At 41.2% G+C, this 21,724-nt stretch overlaps 1 protein-coding gene across 17 annotated transcripts in view; it reads left to right on the top strand.

The window, feature by feature from the left end:
• Positions 1-21,724, top strand: part of CELF4 (CUGBP Elav-like family member 4) — a 1,140,249-nt gene that overhangs the window by 1,096,080 nt on the left and 22,445 nt on the right. For 15 of the 17 annotated variants that reach the window (XR_008848282.1, XM_056542835.1, XM_056542877.1 and 12 more), the window contains exon 12: positions 3,356-3,521. The exons of the other annotated variants lie outside the window; for them this stretch is intronic. Coding sequence is in view for 14 of the 15 variants with exons in the window: in XM_056542835.1 (XP_056398810.1) it covers positions 3,356-3,483 (128 nt within the window). In the remaining variant the exon portion in view is untranslated. The remainder of the gene's footprint in view (positions 1-3,355; positions 3,522-21,724) is intronic. 17 annotated transcript variants of the gene reach the window in all.

Raw genomic sequence — 21,724 nt, 5'->3', positions numbered from 1 at the left:
ATACATACTCCTATGAGAGGTTTCTCTACCTCGCTCTCCCTCTCCACATAAGCGCAGTTGCACTATAAATAGTAGACTAAAATCTAAGTGCAGGAGCATGCGCACTAGGCCCCCTGTAAGCGAGATAGTGTCTGAGTGCGGGCGCATGCGCCGACTCATCCGCGGCCGACAGAGGACAAGGTAATACTGAAAAACAGATTGCGCATGCGCGGCGCACTGTTATGATGCGGAAGAGTCCGCTTACGTAGTTCCATCACATGACATATCGGAACGATGAGAGAAGATGAGGTAAGGAGCTCTCTAGGTTCTCCCATTGGTTCCCAAATGGAAGTATTCGGGAAGTGAATTACATGTATTGGATCTTGATTGGAGCAATATTAGAACATTTGTGATAGGCTAGATAGAGATGTCGCTGACTGATGATGATGGGGGAATGGTCTATAAATACCCCCTGCTGCCATTTTGGAGTGATGTTGCCACATATTGCCTCTTGAGAACGCCGTGTGACGGCGAAACATGTAGAGGTGGCAATTTTGTGTTTTAATTAGTGTCACAATTGGGAAGTTTGGGCTTCTGCAGAGCCCTGTACACTGGAGCCATGTTGCCCCAATAACTATTATTCTCCCATGTGACATTGCATTTTTAATTATCACTTTCTGGAATTGTTACTTTTTAGATATATACTATTAAAAGTTATGTTTTAGGGGGGAGAAAATTGAGGTGTTTTGCACCCCAGGCTACGGCCTTGGGGTTTGGTTATTTATAAACCCTTGAAGATCCCATGCAAACAAATATTACAGTAAATATTAAGTAATGAGTAAATATTAAAAAGGACAGGAAGAAGTCAGCTCTTTAAACTAGTAGATCACAATTTGAAAGTACAGTACATTATTATTAGGATTATTATTTACTAAACCAATTTTTATCTCAAGACATCACCACCACCATATGGTAAAGACCTCTTCTGCACATTTCCAAGTATTTCAAATCCAAAAATAGGAGTAAACAGGTGTACTGGCAATGTGAATACTGAGAAATTTAGTTGTTTCTCAGGGTAATGAATAAGAGGAATCAATGACTTTAGTGAAACATTGGAGCGAGTGTGCAGGTGTCTCTTTTGTTCATCACGTTCAAGGAGAATTCAGGCAGAAACCCTTGGCTGAACAATCTGGTGCAGGTTAGAAAGCCAAGAACTGCTTCATGTGGAAAGTTAACATTTTATTGTGCAAAATTATATAAAGTTAAATTTCGGATAAGTCGCTCTTCCGATATTTCAAAATATATTAATGGGGTATTCTGGGGAACCTACTTGATCCCCTAACCACTGATCTCAAGTACGGGAAATGGCTACTTACCAGTCCCTGGAGTGCTCCTGCCTCCACCTGCGGAGTCGTGCTTGTATGACGGCCCGCTCAGCCAATCACAGATGATTGGCCATTACACCAATTGCCCATTATGTCTAGGAAGGTGGTTGCAGGAGTGCTCCATGGACTGGTAAGTAGCTGCACCTTGTACAGGAAATCAAGGGTGGTCCCAGTGGTTGGACCACGCAATCAGACACTCATGCCCTATCCTGTGGACAGGGGATAAGTGAGGTCCCCAGAATTCCCGTTTAATTCCAAAGCTAATGTAAAATTTACTCTGCAATCTCCTCTCGTAACAGACTACCCCAGATACTGAGGAGACCCACTTATTTTTTTATATATTGAGTTACCTTTCTTGTTTTTATAATCAAAGATTCCTAGGCTGTAGGGCTACCACAACCGAAGTTAGCCATTATGACCCCTTTAGTTTTCTGTTACCCATAGTCTCCTCCTTCATCCTATACCTACTGCAGAACCAAGAGAGAGCCACAAACAAAAAGTCCTCCTAAGAGCTTCTACACTACCCTAAACATATATGGCCCAGGGAATGCTAAATACCATTAGTTGGTGATGTAGCAGATGAAGGAGGTTGATCTCTCCCCTAGTAACAGACCATTATGAATGTTAGGCCCTTGTCATTCCCTGGATTATTGTTCATTTAGTTAGTTCTGTCCATCATATTTTAAAGAATTGTTCATAGTGATAATGGTATTTTAGATAATTGAATAGCCCATTTTTTAACTATTTCATCTTAGACTTCATCCATCTTGAGGTTGGAAACTGGAGTTCTATTCAATACGTTTAGGGCATAAGAATGCTTAGGATCCCATCTATGAATGGTAGCAGAGAACCAAAGTTTATGAGCTTCTTCAACTGTAGTTGTCCCTGTATTATCTGGATGACCATTTATCTGAATGGGTGCCATGTGCTGCTGCTGCTGCCGCCCTCAATTTAAAAGTTGTTTTCTCCGATGAGACAGACCCTTTAATACCTGAAGGAGATACGTTTCCCATAAACCATACTTAGTAGAGTTAAAGGGGTATTCCAGGCAAAAAAAATTTTTATATATCAACTGGCTCTGGAAAGTTAAACATATTTGTAAATTACTTCTATTAAAAAATCTTAATCCTTCTAATAGTTATTAGCTTCTGAAGTTTTCTATCTAACTGCTCAATGATGATGTCACGTCCCGGGAGCTGTGCATGATGGGAGAATATCCCCATAGGAACTGCAAAGCTCCCGGGACGTGACATCATCATTGAGCAGTTAGACAAAAAACAACAACTCAACTTCAGAAGCTAATAACTATTGGAAGGATTTAGATTTTTTAATAGAAGTAATTTACAAATCTGTTTAACTTTCCGGAGCCAGTTGATATATATAAAAAAGTTTTGGCCTGGAATACCCCTTTAAGCTCAAAGCTAGATTTTAGCCATGAAAGTCCACTGATGACATTAGCCTATTTGGTACATTATCTACAATATATAACTTTCTACAGTATTTCATTCCATCTCTATGATACCCTCTTGAGTTGAAGATTTGCATCATCCTTAAAAGGCGTTCTCCAGAAGATAGTGATATGTTGAATCTGTTTCATAGTCATTTCAATTGATTGAGGTTGAAAGTAACTGAATAATGTCAAAAAATAGAAAAAATAAAACAGAAGACTAATGCTATGCTATAATCTTTAAAGAAAGCATTGCCTATTGTTCAGTAGCTCATCCTTTATAACTTTTAACATGTTTTTCTTGAATCTTGCTTATTGTAAATTACTGGAAGCCATTACATAGGGTGAGAATCTTGGACTTTGTTGCTAAAGTTATCTTAATCAAGGGTGCTGCTTTTTAGGATATGCAATGTTTTGTACTTTATTCATCTTTCATCTATCTATATTCCTCCCCATGATCACATTTTAATGGCATCGCTCTATGTGTATTGTCCCCGGTAGCCTTCGGCTTGTTAAGCCCCCACATTGCTTCATGTTTTGACAGGTTTTGTGAGTTTTGACAATCCTGCCAGTGCCCAGGCTGCCATACAGGCTATGAATGGCTTTCAAATTGGCATGAAGAGGCTTAAAGTGCAACTGAAGAGGCCGAAAGATGCCAACCGCCCTTACTGAGACATTTCAGGAGCCGCGGGAAACAAGGACTAGCACAGGTAGGTTACGAAGAACAGAGTGAAAAAGTATGAATATAACTTTTTATTGGGTTAACCAACTGTGCGCTGGAGTATAGTTCAACCATAGTTGCCATGGACAGCCAATAGACAATGTAATAGATCTAAGATCAAGCAGCAGTCCTATCTGACATTGTGTCTGCTGTTATTTCTTGGCATAGGTTTTAGTCTAAGGTTTGTCTCCACTGCAATGTGACCTACAGGACTTCCACTCACCAAGTAACTATTATAATATTGGTGTCTTCTTGTGTGGCAGAGGGGCAATTGGCCCCCAAAAAATCAATTCAATAAATAAATAACAAATTTAAACATCTGAGTGTGAGATTTAGGGGGTGCCAAGGGTGCTATGACTCTTAGGCCTACACCTACAGCATAAGACACTGGAAATGGAGAGTTCATAGGCCCTTTGTCTACCTCTGGTGCTCATGTAAAGGTTGACTCCATTGCAAACTGTCTAACAGGACTTCCACCTACCAAGTAACTTTTAAAATATTATTGTCTTCTTATGTGGCAGAGGAGCCATTGGCCAAAAAAAAAATGTAATATATGTATGGGATTTAGAGGGTGCCAAGGGTGCTCTCTCTCTCTCTCTCTCTTGGACCTACACTAACAACATGAGACACTGGAACTGGACAATTCATAGCGCGAGACTTAAGAGAGACAGCATCCTTCATCTACCTCTGGTGCCCATGTAAAGGTTGGCTTTATTGCAAGTCGCTTAACAAGACTCCTAACTACCTAGTAACTTTAAGAATATTGGTGTCCTTGTGTGTGGCAGAGGAGGCATTGGCCAAAAAAATATAAAAAATTTATGACATTTAAAAAAAAAAAAATATATATGTGTAAGATTTAGGGGATGCCACAGGTGCTCTGTCTCTTGGGCCTACACCTACAACATGATATACTGAAATTAGACAATTCATAGGCCCAGACCCAAGAGAGAGAGAGCATCCTTGATCTACCTCTGGGGCCCATGTCTATGCAAAGGTATCCATACACATTAGATTCATAAGGTTGAAAAAAGATCAGAGTCCATTAAGTTCAACCTATATCCTTATTGCGATCCAGAAGAAGGCAAAAATAAAATAAAAAAAACCCTTATAAGGCTGATGCCAATTGCCTCATACCAGGGGCATAATTCCTTCCCAACTCCAAATATGACATCAGAATAAATCCCTGGATCAACATTCTGTCCAGAAAAGTATCCAGGCCCCTCCTGATCTCTTTTAAAAAGTTCACTCTTCCTTTGGAAGAAAGTTCCATAGTCTCACTGCTCTTAAAGTAAAAAACCCGTCTGTGCTGGTGTAGAAACGTTCTTTCCTCGAGACATAGAGAATGTCCGCTTGTTATAGATATAGTACTTGGTTCAAATAGATCATAGAAATCTCTCTACCGTCCCCTGATCTATTTATACACAGATATTGGGTCACCCTTAGCCGTCTTTATACTAAAAAACAATAGAAATGTATTAGCTGAAACATCTTTTTTGGGCAGACTGGCTGACTATCTACTTTGTTCATGGGCCTCCTGACTCTCCCCTAAAAGATGAAGTCGGGCTTGAAAAGGCACAAGTATGTTGAATTTCAACTACCAACTACCGATCAATAATAGCTTTCCCTTTACCTTGGCTGAGCTCATGTGTATGGGGGATAAGGAGATATAGCTGTCCATCAAACAAGCATTGAGCAAACAGCTATGTCATGTGTATTACTGCCCATAGATGTCTGATGGTAGACCTCCATCATCTGGAAAAAAGTTGGCAGTGTTTAACATTTTCATATAATCAATTTTAGACCTTGACTGTGTATGATGCAGTCAACCACAACACAAATAATCTTATGTAAAATATATGATTGTTCGTCCATCACCCAATGGCATTGATCATGTTCGGATATTTTGAACAACTGTGATGCCCAATATGGATTTAAATGTGTATGGTCGTGTCGGCGTAGTGATGTTTAAAGAGTTGTTTAATCCCTAACTTACTTTTATCCAATGTGTATGGCATTACTCGGTTTAGCCATAGGTTAGTAAGGAAAAGCTGCTTCAGATTATGTTATATGTGTGCTACAATTGTATCCTACCTAGACCAATGCATAACCCCTAAACACGATCACCGAACTGTAGTTCGTTCAGAATTTTGCTAAAAGTTCAGTTTAGCAATAACTCGAACTTCAGGCAATTTGGTTTGGGAGAACCAGCTAAAATAACACCAGTCACATGGCAGAAAGGAGAATGAGAAAGGATCACATGATCTTAGAAAATCTCATAATGCCTTTCAAACAGCTCTCCCAACCAAACAAGAGGAAGTATTGGGGTGATGTCAGAGCCACTTTAAAAGCCTATGCACACAGCTTCAGCAGCCATGTTAGGTGAAGATATCTGTGAGGGACAGTGAGCAGTGAACAACACAGATAGGAGTAGGATAACACATATAACACATAAAAAGTTGCATAGGGGATTATGTTTCACTTTTGTGTCATTGCTTCTTTCGATAACTCTGTTTGCATATAAAGACAGGCAAACACCTGCCTCCAAAAAGGGATCCTTTTAAAAATCATAAAATATCTGCTTGCAGTGTGTTATTATTTAACCTGTTAGTTATTGTCGGGTACCATCCATTTAGTCATATGCATAAATGTTACCATAACATTGAAATGAACTTTTTATCACAGAAGTTTATAGATACATCCTAAGTAACCATCAGTGTTATACAGGACTTTTAAGGCTCTTAGAAAGTGTTATACATACATTTGTGGGCTATTGGTGAAATACAGATTCGGACATAACTGGTTTAGTCAGATCAAGAACTTTTTGCCAGAGTTCAGCAAACCGGTAGAACCGAAATTTGTCTCTCCTCCTGTTTTTACACATTTACTTCTACAGGGGTACTGCCTAGTTTTGCCCTATGTTGTTGTCTGGCTTGTCCTATTATCTATTGTGGCTTCTGGTGCAGCAGATTCGACTGGTATAACCATTGTATAGTATCTGCTTGTTTTTTCTGTAGCAAAAATAGGATTCACAAGTGGCGTATTTATAAGGATTAGAGGTACCAGAAATATCCTAAATATACTCCATCTTTAGTACATCACAAAAGCTCAACCACAAAAACATTGGTGACATTTTGGCCAGTGTGTCTTTTCCAAGTCAATATTTGGGATAGTCTGCTCTTTTTGTTTGCTTTGGTGGTGGATTCTCTTGGTTGGTCATCTGGAATGGTGGTGTAAAAGGTATTGTGTGACACCAATTAACGGAAATATAAACTGAAAATTTGACTTTTTGATGGTCAAAAATTGATCAGAATGAATTTTAGTAGAGGGCATCCTTTCACTCATAAAGACTCTTCGTTGTGGGTTGCGCGTCATCCTTCTGGCTGGTTGGGATAGAAGGAGGCTGTCATTAACTTACAGATTTGCGTGCTAAGCTTTTTCTTTTAGAAAACAAAATGCTAGGAGGCTGTTTTGGTGACAGTGCATTTCTCTTCCTTTAAATGACACTTTAAATAACGTTAAAGACTGATGGGCCCGCGGTCTGAGGAAATTCACATTGCTGCTTTAAGACAGCACGGGGAAAAGCTAACGCCTTGAAAAAGACATATGGAGAAATAAAGGAAGACAATTAAGAAATCCACCATCTAAATCACAGCTGACATGATAGATTCTTTAAATATAACTGTGTTTGAGTTCAAGTCAGCATTGTGTGCAGTTTGGGGAAGATGGATGAGTGAATCTGGGCCGCTAATTTGAGCCTAAGTGATGAACACAAGTTCTCCTTCTATGGCATTATCTTCACTTAGTTTCTTAACCCATTCATAGTGCAGGGAGCGTATGGGAAAATGCAAATGATATACTCAACTTCTTAAATTTTACTATTATTCAAATCCTAACATCATTACATTTTACTCATAAATAATTGATAATTTTCAGGCAGTAGTTTTTTTTACTTTCTATAGGGAAGATAAAAACTTTAGCGCATTTTCCATACATTTGGCTGAACTTTGGTGCACTTCCAAAGCACCAACATTTTTTAGACATTGATAGATATAAGGGATAAATGGGGGGGGGGGGGGGGAAGTGTATATTAGTAAAAAAATTTAAAATAAAAAAAATCATATTTGAACACATAAATATTCCTCTAATTTCTACTCAGTATTTAGCATAGACATCTCTGAGAGTAACTAGAAACATAGACTATCACTATCTTATATGAAGGATAGCCTTATGCCTATCTCATGATTGCTTAAACTCCTTTACTGTATTTGCAGCTAACACTTCTGTAATACTTCCTGATATTACTGCAGAAAACTTTCCCCTCTAATATAAAACTATGTCTTCTTGTGGTAGTTTTTCTTCTTTTATATACGGTATATGCTCTTCTCCTTTATTGTGTTGATTCCCTCTATGTATATAAATGTTTCTATCATATCCCATGTGTCTCGTCATTCTTCTATACATGATAAGCTCCTTTAAACTTTCCTTGTAAGTTTTATCCTGCCATCCATGTACTAGTTTAGTATCGTCTCTGAACTATCTCTAAAGTATCTATATCCTCCTGGAGATACAGTCCCCTAGTACTGTGTTAACTACTCTAAATGAGGTCTCACCAGTGCTCTGTACAGCGGCATGAACACTTTCCTCTCTACTGCTAATACCTCTCCCTATACACCCAAGCATTCTGCTAGTTCTGACCATTCCCCTAGTTTACCCAAAACTTTTTCCATTTGGCGTATCCCTCCAGGAACATCAACTCTGTTACATATCTTTGTGTCATCAGCAAAAAGGCCAGTACCGAACCATCAGAACCTTCTGCAATATCTCTAATAAAGATATTAAATTAAATGGGTCCCAGTACAGATCCCTGAGGTCCCCACTGATAACAAGACCTTGCCCTGAATATTCTCTGTTGACTACAACCCTCTGTTGTCTGTCTCTCAGTCACTGCCATATATATTCAACAACTTGGGGGGCCAAGCTCAATGACTGTAGTTTATTGATAAGTCTTCTATGTGGAACATTGTCAAAAGCCGTACTAAAATCTAGATATGCAATGTCTACTGCACCTCCACCATCTATTATTTTAGTCACCCAATCAAAAAATATGATACTACAGCCGGACTCTATGTGGAGATATCTGTTTTAGGTTTTTCGTCCGCACACATGGTTTTGCCTATGTGGTGGTGCATGGAGTTGTTATGGCTCCATAACCATGGAGCAGTATGCATTTACAGTATATTGGACAAGCCCTAGAAGCTATTCCCCATATTATATTGTAGGCATACAGAGAAACAGTCACAAGCCTTCCAGGGCCTGATACAGAGACACTTCTCCACAGGGTGTATCGTGGAGTTTTGGACATGGGTTGTATTTATGTAATGGTAGATACATATTTCTTATTACACAAGGATGTCTTTAACTGTGGATGCTATTTGGCAAAAACAATACAACTTTCACAGTTGTCTGTTACTTAAGAGAATTCACTATGCACCGACCAAAAACACCACCATGCAGCCATGCAGTGACCCTATAGTGGTAGATATCTCTTCATTCTGTTTTACCTGCAAACGCGTCCTAAATTGAAAGCTTTGCTCACATTGGCCCAGGGATCCAGGATAAGTACACTAGATTCCCATAGCTAGTGATTGCCATGAAATGAGCCTCACTAGGTGGGTTAGGCAGGTGCGCCCTAGGTAGGTGCCAGCTCTACATAGATAGATAGATGTTAATTAGATAAATATATATTAGGTAGATAGATAGATAATAGCCAAAGAAAAAATGGCAGCACTTGCCAATCCAATGCATATGGTGCCAGCGCTCAACAATCAGATCAAGTTCCCAGTAGATAATCAAAAAACAATGGCGCAGCACTCCAATGATGACGCTTGATAAAGGCTTCATTGAGAAGCTGAAACGTTGCACTTTATTCTGGATTTGGAGTGCTGTGCCATTATTTTTATATAGATAGATAGATAGATGTTAAGTAAATAGATAGATATTAGGTAGATAGATAGATAGATAGATATGAGATAAATAGATATATATGAGATGATAGATAGATATTAGATAGATAGATAGATATGAGATAGATATATATTAGGTAGATAGATAGATATGAGATAGATAGATAGATAGATAGATAGATAGATAGATAGATATGAGGTAGATAGATAGATAGATAGATATGAGATAGATATATATTAGGTAGATAGATAGATATGAGATAGATAGATAGATAGATAGATAGATAGATAGATATGAGGTAGATAGATAGATAGATAGATATGAGATGAAAGATATGAGATAGATAGATAGATCTGAGATGATAGATAGATAGATAGATATGAGATGATAGATAGATATGAGAGATAGATAGACATATAGATAGATATGAGATAGATAGATACAATACTTGACGAATAGCAGCATACCCAAACGGTATATAGTGCAAAAATCAGAGCATTATTTGCCCATGTCAGTGCAACGTTTCAATGGTATCACACCATCTTTATCATGCTTGATAAAGATGGTGTGATACCATCGAAACGTTGCACTGACATGGACAAATAAAGCTCTGTTTTTTGCACTATATACCGTTTGGGTGTGCTGCTATTCGTCAAATATTGCATCGATAGAAGTGGTCTGTGACTGGGACCTCATTTCTTGCCTGCACCCCTGTATACTCCATACTAACAACTGAGCTACCTATCCTGTGCTTTTTAGATGATACTAGCTGAGTACCCGGCATTGCCCGGTTTTTCCTTCCTCATCCTTGTTGGGGAGGAAAATCAACAGAGGAGGAAGCTTTTGACTTCATATCCAATCCCCATATATTGTTATCATATCACAACTCCATATCCCGTCCCCCTACCCCGACCTCCTATCTCAACCTCCTATCCTGTCCTCCTATCCCGACCTCCTATCCTGTCCTCCTATCCCGTCCGCCTATCTCCACCTCCTATCTCCCCCTCATATCCTGACCTCCTAACTCGACCTCCTATCCCACCCTCCTATTCCAACCTCCTATCCCATCCTCCTATCTCGACCTCCTATCCCGACCTCCTATCCTGACCTCATATCCCGACCTCCTATCCCGTCCTCCTATCTCCACCTCCTATCCCCTCCTCTTATCCCGTCCTCCTAACTCGACCTCCTATTCCGACCTCCTATCTCGACCTCCTATCCCGTCCTCCTATCCCGACCTCCTATCCCGACCTCCTATCCCGACCTCCTATCCCGTCCTCCTATCCCGTCCTCCTATCTTGACCTCCTATCCCGACCTCCTATCCCGACTTCCTATCCCGTCCTCCTATCTCGACCTCCTATCCTGTCCTCATATCCCGACCTCATATCCCGACCTCCTATCTCGACCCCCTATCTCGACCCCCTATCTTGACCTCCTATCCCGACCTCCTATCCCGACCTCCTATCCCGTCCTCCTATCTCGACCTCCTATCCTGACCTCCTATCCTGACCTCCATTCCCATCCTCCTATCCTGTCCTCCTATCTCGACCTCCTCTCCTGACCTCCTATCCTGACCTCCTATCCCGTCCTCCTATCACGTCCTCCTATCCCGTCCTCATATCCCGACCTCCCATCCCATTCTCAAATCCCGTCCTCAATCCTGACCTCCTAACTCGGCCTCCTATACCCACCCGTAATATGTGTACCAGGTATTGAAATATTTCCAGCCGTACAGAAGTTATGTGAGAACATACATTTCCCATTGATTTTCATGGGACTTTAAAAAAATACCCCGACACTCACAAATGGGGGTGGTTAAGGGTTAAATTAACTATATTTCAAGTTGACATATAAGTAACATGTGACCAAGCATTATCGAAATATCTCCAGCCGTTTGGAAGTTATGCAGTAACATATATTTCCCATAGACTTGTATGGGACTTTAAACAAAAACCCCGCCCCTGGCAAATGGGGGTGAGTAAGGGTTAAATTACCTATCCTATGTTTGTTGTTGACATATAAGTAACATGTGTGCCAAGTTTCATGTTAATATCTTTAGCCGTTTTGATGTTTTTGTGGAACATACATACATACATACACACACATACACACATACATACAAACAAACACACACACATTGAGTTTTATATATATATATATATATATATATATATAGATAGATAGATAGATAGATAGATAGATAGATTTAAAGCCAGTATTGTGGAGAAGCTGTGGGAGAAAAATCTCTACAGCTGATCTCCTGGTAATGTGAATAGAACTTTTTTTTGTGCGTTCTTGTATTAATGTTTAACCGTGGAACTATATTTCATCATAAGAAAACAGAAACTAAGAGATTTACTATTAGAACTTTATTTGAGAGAATAAAAATCCCAGCTGGAGCGCAGGCTCTGGTTGTTCTAACCTCCAGAAATCTCAAATGCTGTCTGCTCCTGTTGATTCTGTGATATAAATGTGCGGAGTCTTCTGCCCATAGTGAGATGACAAAGCACACAGAGCAGTGTGAAGACTATGTACATTAGAATAAAGAATAGAGAATTCAGAGCCAAATCATGTACAAAAAAAAACTTAATAGTCCTTGAAATTGGGACGATCCATTTTTTTCATAAGATAAATACATTTCACATCAAAATTATTTTTGTTCTGTCATGCATTGTGTTATACTGGGATCTTTTCTTTCAATAAATTACATTTTGCCTACAGTAAAAGCACAGAACAGTTTATTACTTCATTTAAATATGTTTATGTGTTCATTCTTTATGTTTCGGCAGAAATAACAAAGCCTTAAAGGAAAACTCTACGTGAATTCCTATAAAAAAAAAAAAAAATTATCAATGGGGCAAATTTATATATTGTAATGATAAAATTATCTACAAGATTATCAATAAATGAAGTTATAGTCGTGAAAAGATCTAGTCTGATGTTTTCTCCGTGACAAGACCTCTTGCTCCCGACTCAGTATTATTCAGTGGACTATGGATCTCACTGTAACCAATCAAAATCCAGTTTTTTGCACAAGACGTAATGTCTAGAACACGTGGATAGGAAGTGTTGTCATAGGGACAAAGTCACAAAAGTTCTTCTCATCCCAGATAACTCAGATTAATAGGGCTCTTCTTAGTGTTCTTCTTTAAGTCAAAGTAAGTTTAGAATATGTGTCTTATTTCCAATGTTTCCACTCCAAATGAAGGCATTGGAAGGTGAAAGGAGCTGGAAAAAGTTCTGACAAATGCTTTCATTCTAGCAATGGTTGGTGGGATACAGCAGGTAGTGCCCTGATATTTTTTGTTTCTGGAGGTGTACTTTGGGTTTACTCATATAGTAGAGATTTTAATGGTAAAATCACCAAATGACCATTATGGGGTGGTTGGTGTAGAGGCTTTATAGGCCCCAAAGGTGATAGGGACCCCCTAGGCACGAGTTTGATGCCAGACCAAGCGTAACACCCTCATGATAGACAAGCCCCTTTAGCCACAGCCCAGCAACACCCTCATAATGAACAAGCCTGCTCCAGCCTCCAGCCCACCAACACCCTCATATTAGACAAGTCGGCACCAGCCCCAGCCCACCATTACCCTCATAATGGACAAGCCTGCTCCAGCCTACAACCCCCAGCCCCACAAAACCCTCATAATGGACAAGCCAGCTCCAGCCCCAGCCCACCAACACTCTCATAATGAATAAGCCAGCTCCAGCCCACCAACACCCTCATAATTGACAAGCCTGCTCCAGCCTCCAGCCCACCAACACCTTCATAATGAACAAGCCTGCTCCAGCCCCAGCCGACCAACACCCTCATTATGGACAAGTCTGCTCCAGCCCAACAACACCCTCAAAATTAGGGATGAGCGAATCGAATCTGACGAATCCAAATTCATAACGAATTTCATGAAAAATTAAATTTGCAACGAATGGGAATATCACCCGATCGTGCAAATCGCTTAATTAAACTCCATTTAGTGCTGTCCAGGCTACAGGATATCTAAAATGTTGGAAAGACATGTGAGGGCATGGGGCAAGGAATCCTGGGAAGGCGGTAACGAGGGTAGGCGGGATGACCCTGAATCACATGCAGCATGCAGCCTATCAGCAGCAAGTCACCCCTGTGATGTTACAGCCCTATATAATCTGCAGCCATATTGCGGCTAGTAACTTCTGCCTTTCATTGCAGAGAGATAGATATGGACAGTCAGCGCAGTGTGTTGGCCAGCAAAGCATTTTTCCAGCAGCGATTCACCTCCTCATCAAGTCAGCATTCTGTTGCACAGAGAGGGACAGAGAGCAGTGTGCTGCATAAAACAGCAGCGATTCAGCTCAAGCCCAAATCCTGCCTAGAAGCAATGATAGGGAAGGGAGTGAGATTGAGAGAGCAATTTTGGGTGTAGTACACAGCGACCATGTGCTGCAGCACTGGTGTGTACTGCTGGCGTTGTACACAAATATTTTTTTAAGCGTACTGGAGCACATTGTCCTCCCCTCTTAAGTGCATACCACATACATACTTCTAAGTAGTGTACTATTTTGTTCCTGTTAAAGTCTTAAGTGCCTAGATACTGTGAAAGGCCAGCCAAAAGTACACACCTGCTGGTGTTGTAGACAAATACTGTTTTAAGCGTACTGGAGCGCATTGTCCTCCCCTCATAAGTGTATATACATTTGTACATCTAAGTATTGTACTATGTTGTTCCTGTTAAAGTCTTAAGAGCCTAGATACTGTGAAAGGCCAGGCAAAAGTATACACTGGTTGTTGTTGTGGACAAATACTGTTTAAAGCATACTGGAGTGCATTGAACTCACCTCATAAGTGCATACAATATACTTACCCTCTAAGTGTTGTACCATTTTGTTCCTGCTAAAGTCTTAAGGGCCTAGTTACTGTGAAAGGCCAGCCAAAAGTACACACCTGCTGCTGTTCTAGACAAATACTGTTGTAAACGTGGTGAAGCGTATTGTACTCCCCTCATATACGCACTAAGTATGTCAGGCAGAGAAGTGCCATGACGTGCACAGAGGAGTGGCAGAGGTCTTAATTCATCAGGTGCAGGCAAAGGTCACAACAGACTAGGGTCGAGTGGCAGCAGGAGTCACAGCGAGAGGCCTGAGCTCCTGGTATCAGCTAGCGGTCATGTCTCGACCAGCAACCCATCTGCTGTCATTGACTGGTTAACTCGGTCATCCACTTCATCACAAGTGACATCTGACACCCCCAAACACAACCCTCAGTTGGCATGGCCCACGAGCAGTCCCTCTCTTCCTATTGCCTCTGTCCTATGCTGTGGGTTCAGCTCCACTTTTAAGTCAGCAGCCCAGCCAAGAAGTGGAGGAGACATCCCCCGCTTCCTTCGCTAGGAGGGCAAGTAGTGATGAGTAGTGTTGGGCGCAAATATTTGCATTTCAAATTTTTATTGCGAATATTGCATATATGCGAATTTGCGAATATATTGGCTATATATTCAAAATTGTGAATATTCACTTTTTTCCCCGCATATGTGAATATTCAAATATGTGAATATTCGCATATGCGCATATTCGCATATGCACATATTTGCAAATGTGAATATTTGCATATTCCTTCTTTTCACTTGTGGACCAATTAGAATGATGCAAATACACATGTCAGAGGTTATCAACAACATCCCTAGCAACCAATAGTAAAGTTGCCCACCCCCTCACTGTTTTCTTCCTCAAATACACGAATATGCGAATATTCACATATGACGAATATAACGAATACGCAAAATTTGCGAATATAGGACGAATATTCGTCTATATATTCGCGAAATATGGCAAATTCGAATATGGGCAATGCCGCTCATCACTAGTGATGAGGAGAGTGGCGTGGTAGGTGGTGTTTGGAGCGTTCAGGCTCCTGTGGCACACATTGTTGAGGAACCTGAGGAGGACATCAGTGACGTGCTGACACAACTCAATGATGAAGCCGAACGCACTTGGGAGCCAGGTGCAGAAGGGGCTTCATCATGAGGAAAAGAGGGTGGCAGGTTGCCCGTGAGGCAGCAGTTGAGCAAGGAAGGGGGTAGCATGGTTGGGAGTCAGCATGGTGGAAGCAGTGGGAGTCAAACGTGCCCATGGTAGACCACCTGCTTCGCGGCAGCCTACCTGCCTGGGAGGTAGTGGAACAGGGGTCTCTGGAGTCGGCTGCAGTAGCAGTCTGTCAGTGCGGACTGTTGGGTGGAAAAGCTACTCTGCGGTGTGGCAGTTTTTCATCAGGTATGCAGAGGATGTTTACATGGCCACATGCAATTTAAAAAAATATATTCTGTCACCACATGGTTCTATTCTGCCACCTCCAGGCTTGGCCATTCTGCCACATTTTGGTCTCCTTATGCTGGTGCCACCTCCAGGCTGTGTCATTTTTCTGCCATGTGGTCTCCTCATGCTGCTGGGACATTACCTAAAAAATTTTATGGTAGCACTAGCTATCATGAATCTTCAATTTAAATTTGAAAATGTATCTTTTAATATTAGGAATTGTGAGCCACTATGGTCTCATGCTGCTGGGACATTACCTAAAAAAAATTATGGTAACACTAGCTACTATGAATCTTCAATTAAAATTTGAAAATGTATCTTTTAATCTTAGGAATTGTGAGGCCCTATGGTCTCATCATGCTGCTGGGACATTACCTAAAAAAATTATGGTAACACTAGCTACTATGAATCTTCAATTAAAATTTGAAAATGTATCTTTTAATTTTAGGAATTGTGAGGCCCTATGGTCTCATCGTGCTGCTGGGACATTACCTAAAAAATTTTATGGTAGCACTAGCTACCATAAATCTTCAATTTAAATGTGAAAATGTATCTTTTAATCTTAGGAATTGTGAGGCACTATGGTCTCCTCATGCTGCTGCCACCTCCAGGCTTGGTCATTCTGCCACTATATGGTCTCCTTGTGCTCCTACCACCTCCAGGCTGTGTCATTCTGCCTCCATGTGGTCTGCACATGCTGCTGGCACATTACGTGAAAAAAAATAATAATTTGAATTCATTTTAATAAATAAATTTTAATACATTTTAATTAATAATTTACATAAAAATGCCCCTCCAGCATACCATGTGTGCAGGGCATGGAGGTGTGATGCTGTTCTTCACATGGTTTGCCTTGGCGAACGGAGTCACACAGGGGAGGAACTGCTAAAAGTCATTCATCAAGAAATTGAATCACGGCTTACTCTACGAAAACTGAAAATGGGAACCATGATGACCGACAAGGGGAAAAACATCTTCTCTGCGCTGCTACAAGGAAGCCTGAGCCATGCGCCCTGCATGTCACACGTATTCAATCTGGTTGTCAAGCGATTCCTGAAGTGTTCCCCCCATCTGCAAGACATCCTAACAATGGGAAGAAAACTTTGCATGCACTTCAGACACTCTTACACTGCAACGCACACCCTCCTTGAGCTACAGCATCAGACCAGCATCCCCCAACATAGTCTGATTTGCGACGTTTCCACACTTTGGAATTTCACCCTCCATATGTTGGACCAATTATATGAACAGAGAAAAGCCATCACCGATTTCTTGATGGTCCAAACGGATAGGGGGACTCCCCTGAAGCAGCTCATACATGACATCTGGCATTTGCTAAGGCCCTTTGAGGAAGCCACATTATTAGTCGCCAGGATTATAGGATGAACTACGTCATTCCACTGCTTCATATCCTTCAACACGTGTTGGAAACGATGGCTGGTCAGGGCACTGGAGACGTGGCGCCTACATCTCGAGGCCACATGAGCCCGGTGGGGGCTGAACTGGAGGGGGAGGGGGACAGTGGAGCACAGGCAAGGTTTTGCAAAATGGGTGGTTTTTATAGTCATCTGAAAGGAGAGGAGGAGCAGGCTGCAGAGCTACAGGGTGATGAGGAAAACGAGACAGAGGACCCATACATACTGTGGCCATGTGGTCTCCATATGCTGCTGGCACATTAAATGAAACTTAATCATAATCTATTTTAAATCTTCAATTAACATTTTCAAAAATATATTTAATCCTTTCAATTGTGAGGCCCTGTGGTCTTGTCATGCCGTTGCCACCTCCAGGCTGGGTTGTTCTGCCACCATATGGTCTCCTCTTGCTGCCGCTACTTCCAGGCTATGTCATTCTGCCAGATTATGGTCTCCTCATGCTGCTGCCACCTCCAGGCTGTGTCATTGTGCCACCATATGGTCTCCTTCTGTCTGGCAACAGTGCTCTCTGCTGATATCTGTTTGTCTCAGGAACTGCACAGTGTAGAAGAGGTTTTCTATGGGGATTTGCTTCTACTCTGGACAATTCCCGAGACAGGTGTCATCAGAGAACACTTAGACAGTAAAGAACAACTCAACTGCAGCTCATAAGTACTAAAAGGATTAAGATTTTTTAATAGAAGTAATTTACAAATCTGTTTAACTTTCTGGAGCCAGTTTATGTATGAAAATTTTTTTTTCCTAGATAACCCCTTTAAACTTTAAAAATGTTCAAGTATCTAAAATCTTCAATTTAAATTTTACAAAATATCTTAAATTTTTTACTATTGTGAGGCCCTATGGTCTCGTGGGGCTGCTGCCACCTCTAGGCTCTGTCATTGTGCTGCCATTTCACTCCTTGTTAGATTAGGTTTTGTGGTCATTCAGTATTAGTTTACAGTAAATGCTGGGACATTAAACTTGGGAATCTAATATACATCTTAAATTTAAATTTAAAAAACTCTATGTAATCTTTTCAAGACTGAGGCCCTATGGTCTTTGACGTCATATATTACCTGTGGAATTACCACACAAATCCAATGAAACAGGTTGAAGTGATAGCAATGAACCATAACTGATTAAATGAAACATTCGCACTTTCATAGTCAGGGAGGCGCTGAGAAGCAGGGGCTGGAACAGGTGGTATATCGCCTGGCGGAGGACTGCCAGCACGATTTTAAGATACAAGTACGAGCTTTTTCACTGCAGCCACTTCTAGCTTTATGTGCCCACTTATCCAACAGCACAGAAGCTGAATGTGCTCATGTCCAAGTTGCTGGTACTGCAGTCCCTCCCTTTTCAAGTGAACACTCAGTATGGGGGTGCGCTGAGAGGCAGGGGCTGGGACAGGAGGTAGCTGGCCTTGCGGCGGACTGCCAGCTCAATGCTCACCAGAATGGGTACTTAAAAAATGTAAATAAATTCAAATTAATTAATTAAATAAAAATTACATAAAAAATCTTTTTATGCTCTTCAATTTTAATGGTCTCCCTGCTGCCATATCCAGATGCTCTGCGGCAGTGATTCTAACAGCGATGCCTGTAATCTGCATGTCATACTGAATAACAGTATTATTTCACTAACACAGCACACTCCATATGCGTGTTAGGACAAGGCAAAGTGTGCTATTGAGGCTCTCTGTAGGCCAGAAATAGCTGTTTTCAATAGTGATTCGCCGTGAATAAATTCGGACCGAAACTAATTTTGGGGGAGAATTCGTCGAAACGGCTGAATCGAATTTAAAAAAAATTTGCTCATCTCTACTCATAATGGACGAGCCTGCTCCGGCCTCAAGCCCCAGCTGACCAACACCCTCATTATGGACAAGTCTGCTTCAGCCCCAGCTCACCAACACCCTCATAATGAACAAGCCTGCTTCAGCCTCCAGCCCCAGCCTCTCCAACATCCTCATAATGGACAAACCTGCTCCAGCCTCCAGCCCCATCCCACCAACAACCTCATTATGAACAAGTCTGCTCCAGCCCCAGCCCACCAACACCCTCATAATGGACAAGTCTGCTCCAGCCTCCAGCCCACCAACATCCTCCTAATGGATATGTCCACTCCAGCCCCAGCTTCACCAACACCCTCTTAATGGACAACTGATACATACAAAACATTTACAGTATACATATGAAGCAACAACAAAAAATGCAATAAATAGTCATTAACCTTATACAAAAAGATATACTAAGACAGACCAACTTATTTTTTTTGGGGGGAGGGGTTGCATAGCAAAATTTTGAATGGCGCCAGTGGTTCCCGTAATAGCCAATTTATTTAGTCACTTCACGTTCGACAAAGAAAGTTTCTAGTCCACTACTGTTGATTGAACTCTAACCCCTCCTCTAATATCCAGCTGCTAGGTCCCCTGCCACCAATGCAAATATTATGCGTTAGTCAAGTTAGTCAATTTGGAGCAGAGTTTGCCTTTAAGTTGTCACTTCTCTTGCAGGAATGCACATATTGTGAAATGTAAAATGCTGGCAGGCAGCTACTCCCCACTGTTCATTAAGTCTCAATGTTATCATTCCATTGATGGAGCAGCGGCAAGAAGATGTCTCTAATGTATTTTGCCGACACCCATGGACGTGTTCCGGTAAATTTTACAATGGGTCTAAGTAAACAAAAGTGAAATGAGCTTTGCGTGCTCATTATTCCTTCCCTGGGATCGCAGCAGTTACTGCACGGAGCGGGGCCCGAGTAGTGTCGCTGACTGCAAATGATAACTATGCCATATCTCTATATCCTGCTCTGAGCACGAGATTGTTTTTTAATGAGCGCAAACTGCCTCCCTGTCACGATTTTGTGCGAGTCGCCGTGGCTCCCCGTTCTGCAGAATGCAGGAGCCTGATCCTCCATCAAAATAATCCAATTTAAAGAAATGATTCATATTAGTAAGTGCATCTGTCTGAGGCCGGAGCAGGGCCTGAGCATTTCTTTAATAAATGATCTTCATTAAACTCAGCTGAAAATATAATCTGTGGAGAGACGGATGGGGACTGCGCAGCAAAGAATAAGCAAAAGGAGTTAGCAGTTTGGAGCTGCCATTTGTTCACTGCGGGCCTCGGTACCGGCTCTTGTTTGGTGAAATTTTAATTTTGTTACGAAGATGCCAAATATATCAGAGGGGCCGAGCAGAGTATTCGTTTTGGCTTTCGTCTTGGAGAGAAATTGCTTACTCCGTGCATGGAACGGCTTGACTCTTGGAAGAACCAGGCAATGAGTTCTTGGTAATTTCACAGTTGTAGTGGATTTTATAGCTACTATTGTATAGAAACTGTTATGTACACTTATGTGCAGTTGACTTGTTTGCAGTATGTTTTTTGAGTCATGGAGACTAGAGCTAGAAGGACATTTTGGCAGACAGATGAATATTTTAAGGATATCTATTATTCTGTTATTTATGTACATGGTCTGCTCAGTTTTGCCTATTAAGCTACAGGAAATGTTTTATAAACACTTGAAAATGTACTTTAAACATACAAGATCTGCAGCACACGATTCCCAGCTTCTGTACACCCTGAAGCATCAAAGTGATGCAGGTAGTACTGTATGAATGAGTACTGTATGAATCACTGCTTACTACATTCGCCAGGCCAGGTGCTCTCAAACCCAGCCCAGTGAATGACCAGAACAGTAGTGAACGATGATACAGGTAGTACTGTATGCAATAATGCTCACTTCATTTTTCAGGGAAGATGCTCTCTTACACCTGGCCAGGTTAATGTATAGTAGTAAATAACTATGCATGCAGTACTGCATACATCAGTACATTTGCCAGACCAGGTGGACTTGGGTGCATAGGGAGAGGTATTAGCAGTAGAAAGAGGGATGTGCTTATGGGTGTATGGGGAAAGGTATTAGCAGTAGAAAGAGGGAAGTGCTCATGGGTGTATAGGGAGCAGTATTTGCAGGAGAGAGGGAAGTGCTCATGGGTATATAGGGAGAGATATTAGCAGTAGGCATGGATGTGCTCATAAGTATGTAGGGAGAGGTATTAGCAGTAGGGAAGAGAGAGGGAAGTGCTCATGGGTTTAAAGGGATAGGTATTAGCAGTAGAGAGGGAAGTGTTCATGTGTGTATAGGGAGGGGTATTAGCAGTAGAGAGGAAAGTGTTCATGCCGCTGTGAAGAACGCTGGTATGACTTCACTTGGAGCATTGTGCGCAGTACTGGAGGCCATATCTCCAGAAGGATATAATATATTGGAGAGAGTTCAGAGAAGTTTAAGCATGCATGGGATTGGCATAAGGCTATCCTTCATATGAGATAGGAATAGGCATCAGGCCATCCTTTATATAAGATAGGGATAGGCATAAGGCTATCCTTCATATAAGATAGGCATAAATATCCTTCATATAAGATAGGGATAGGAATATGGCTATCCTTCATATAAGATAGGGATAGGCATAAATATCCTTCATATAAGATAGGGACAGGCATAAGGCTATCCTTTATATAA

The sequence above is a fragment of the Hyla sarda genome, chromosome 1 (genome assembly GCF_029499605.1).
Source record: "Hyla sarda isolate aHylSar1 chromosome 1, aHylSar1.hap1, whole genome shotgun sequence".
Classification (NCBI taxonomy): domain Eukaryota; kingdom Metazoa; phylum Chordata; class Amphibia; order Anura; family Hylidae; genus Hyla; species Hyla sarda.
This window is presented reverse-complemented; position numbering and strand designations above follow the sequence as displayed.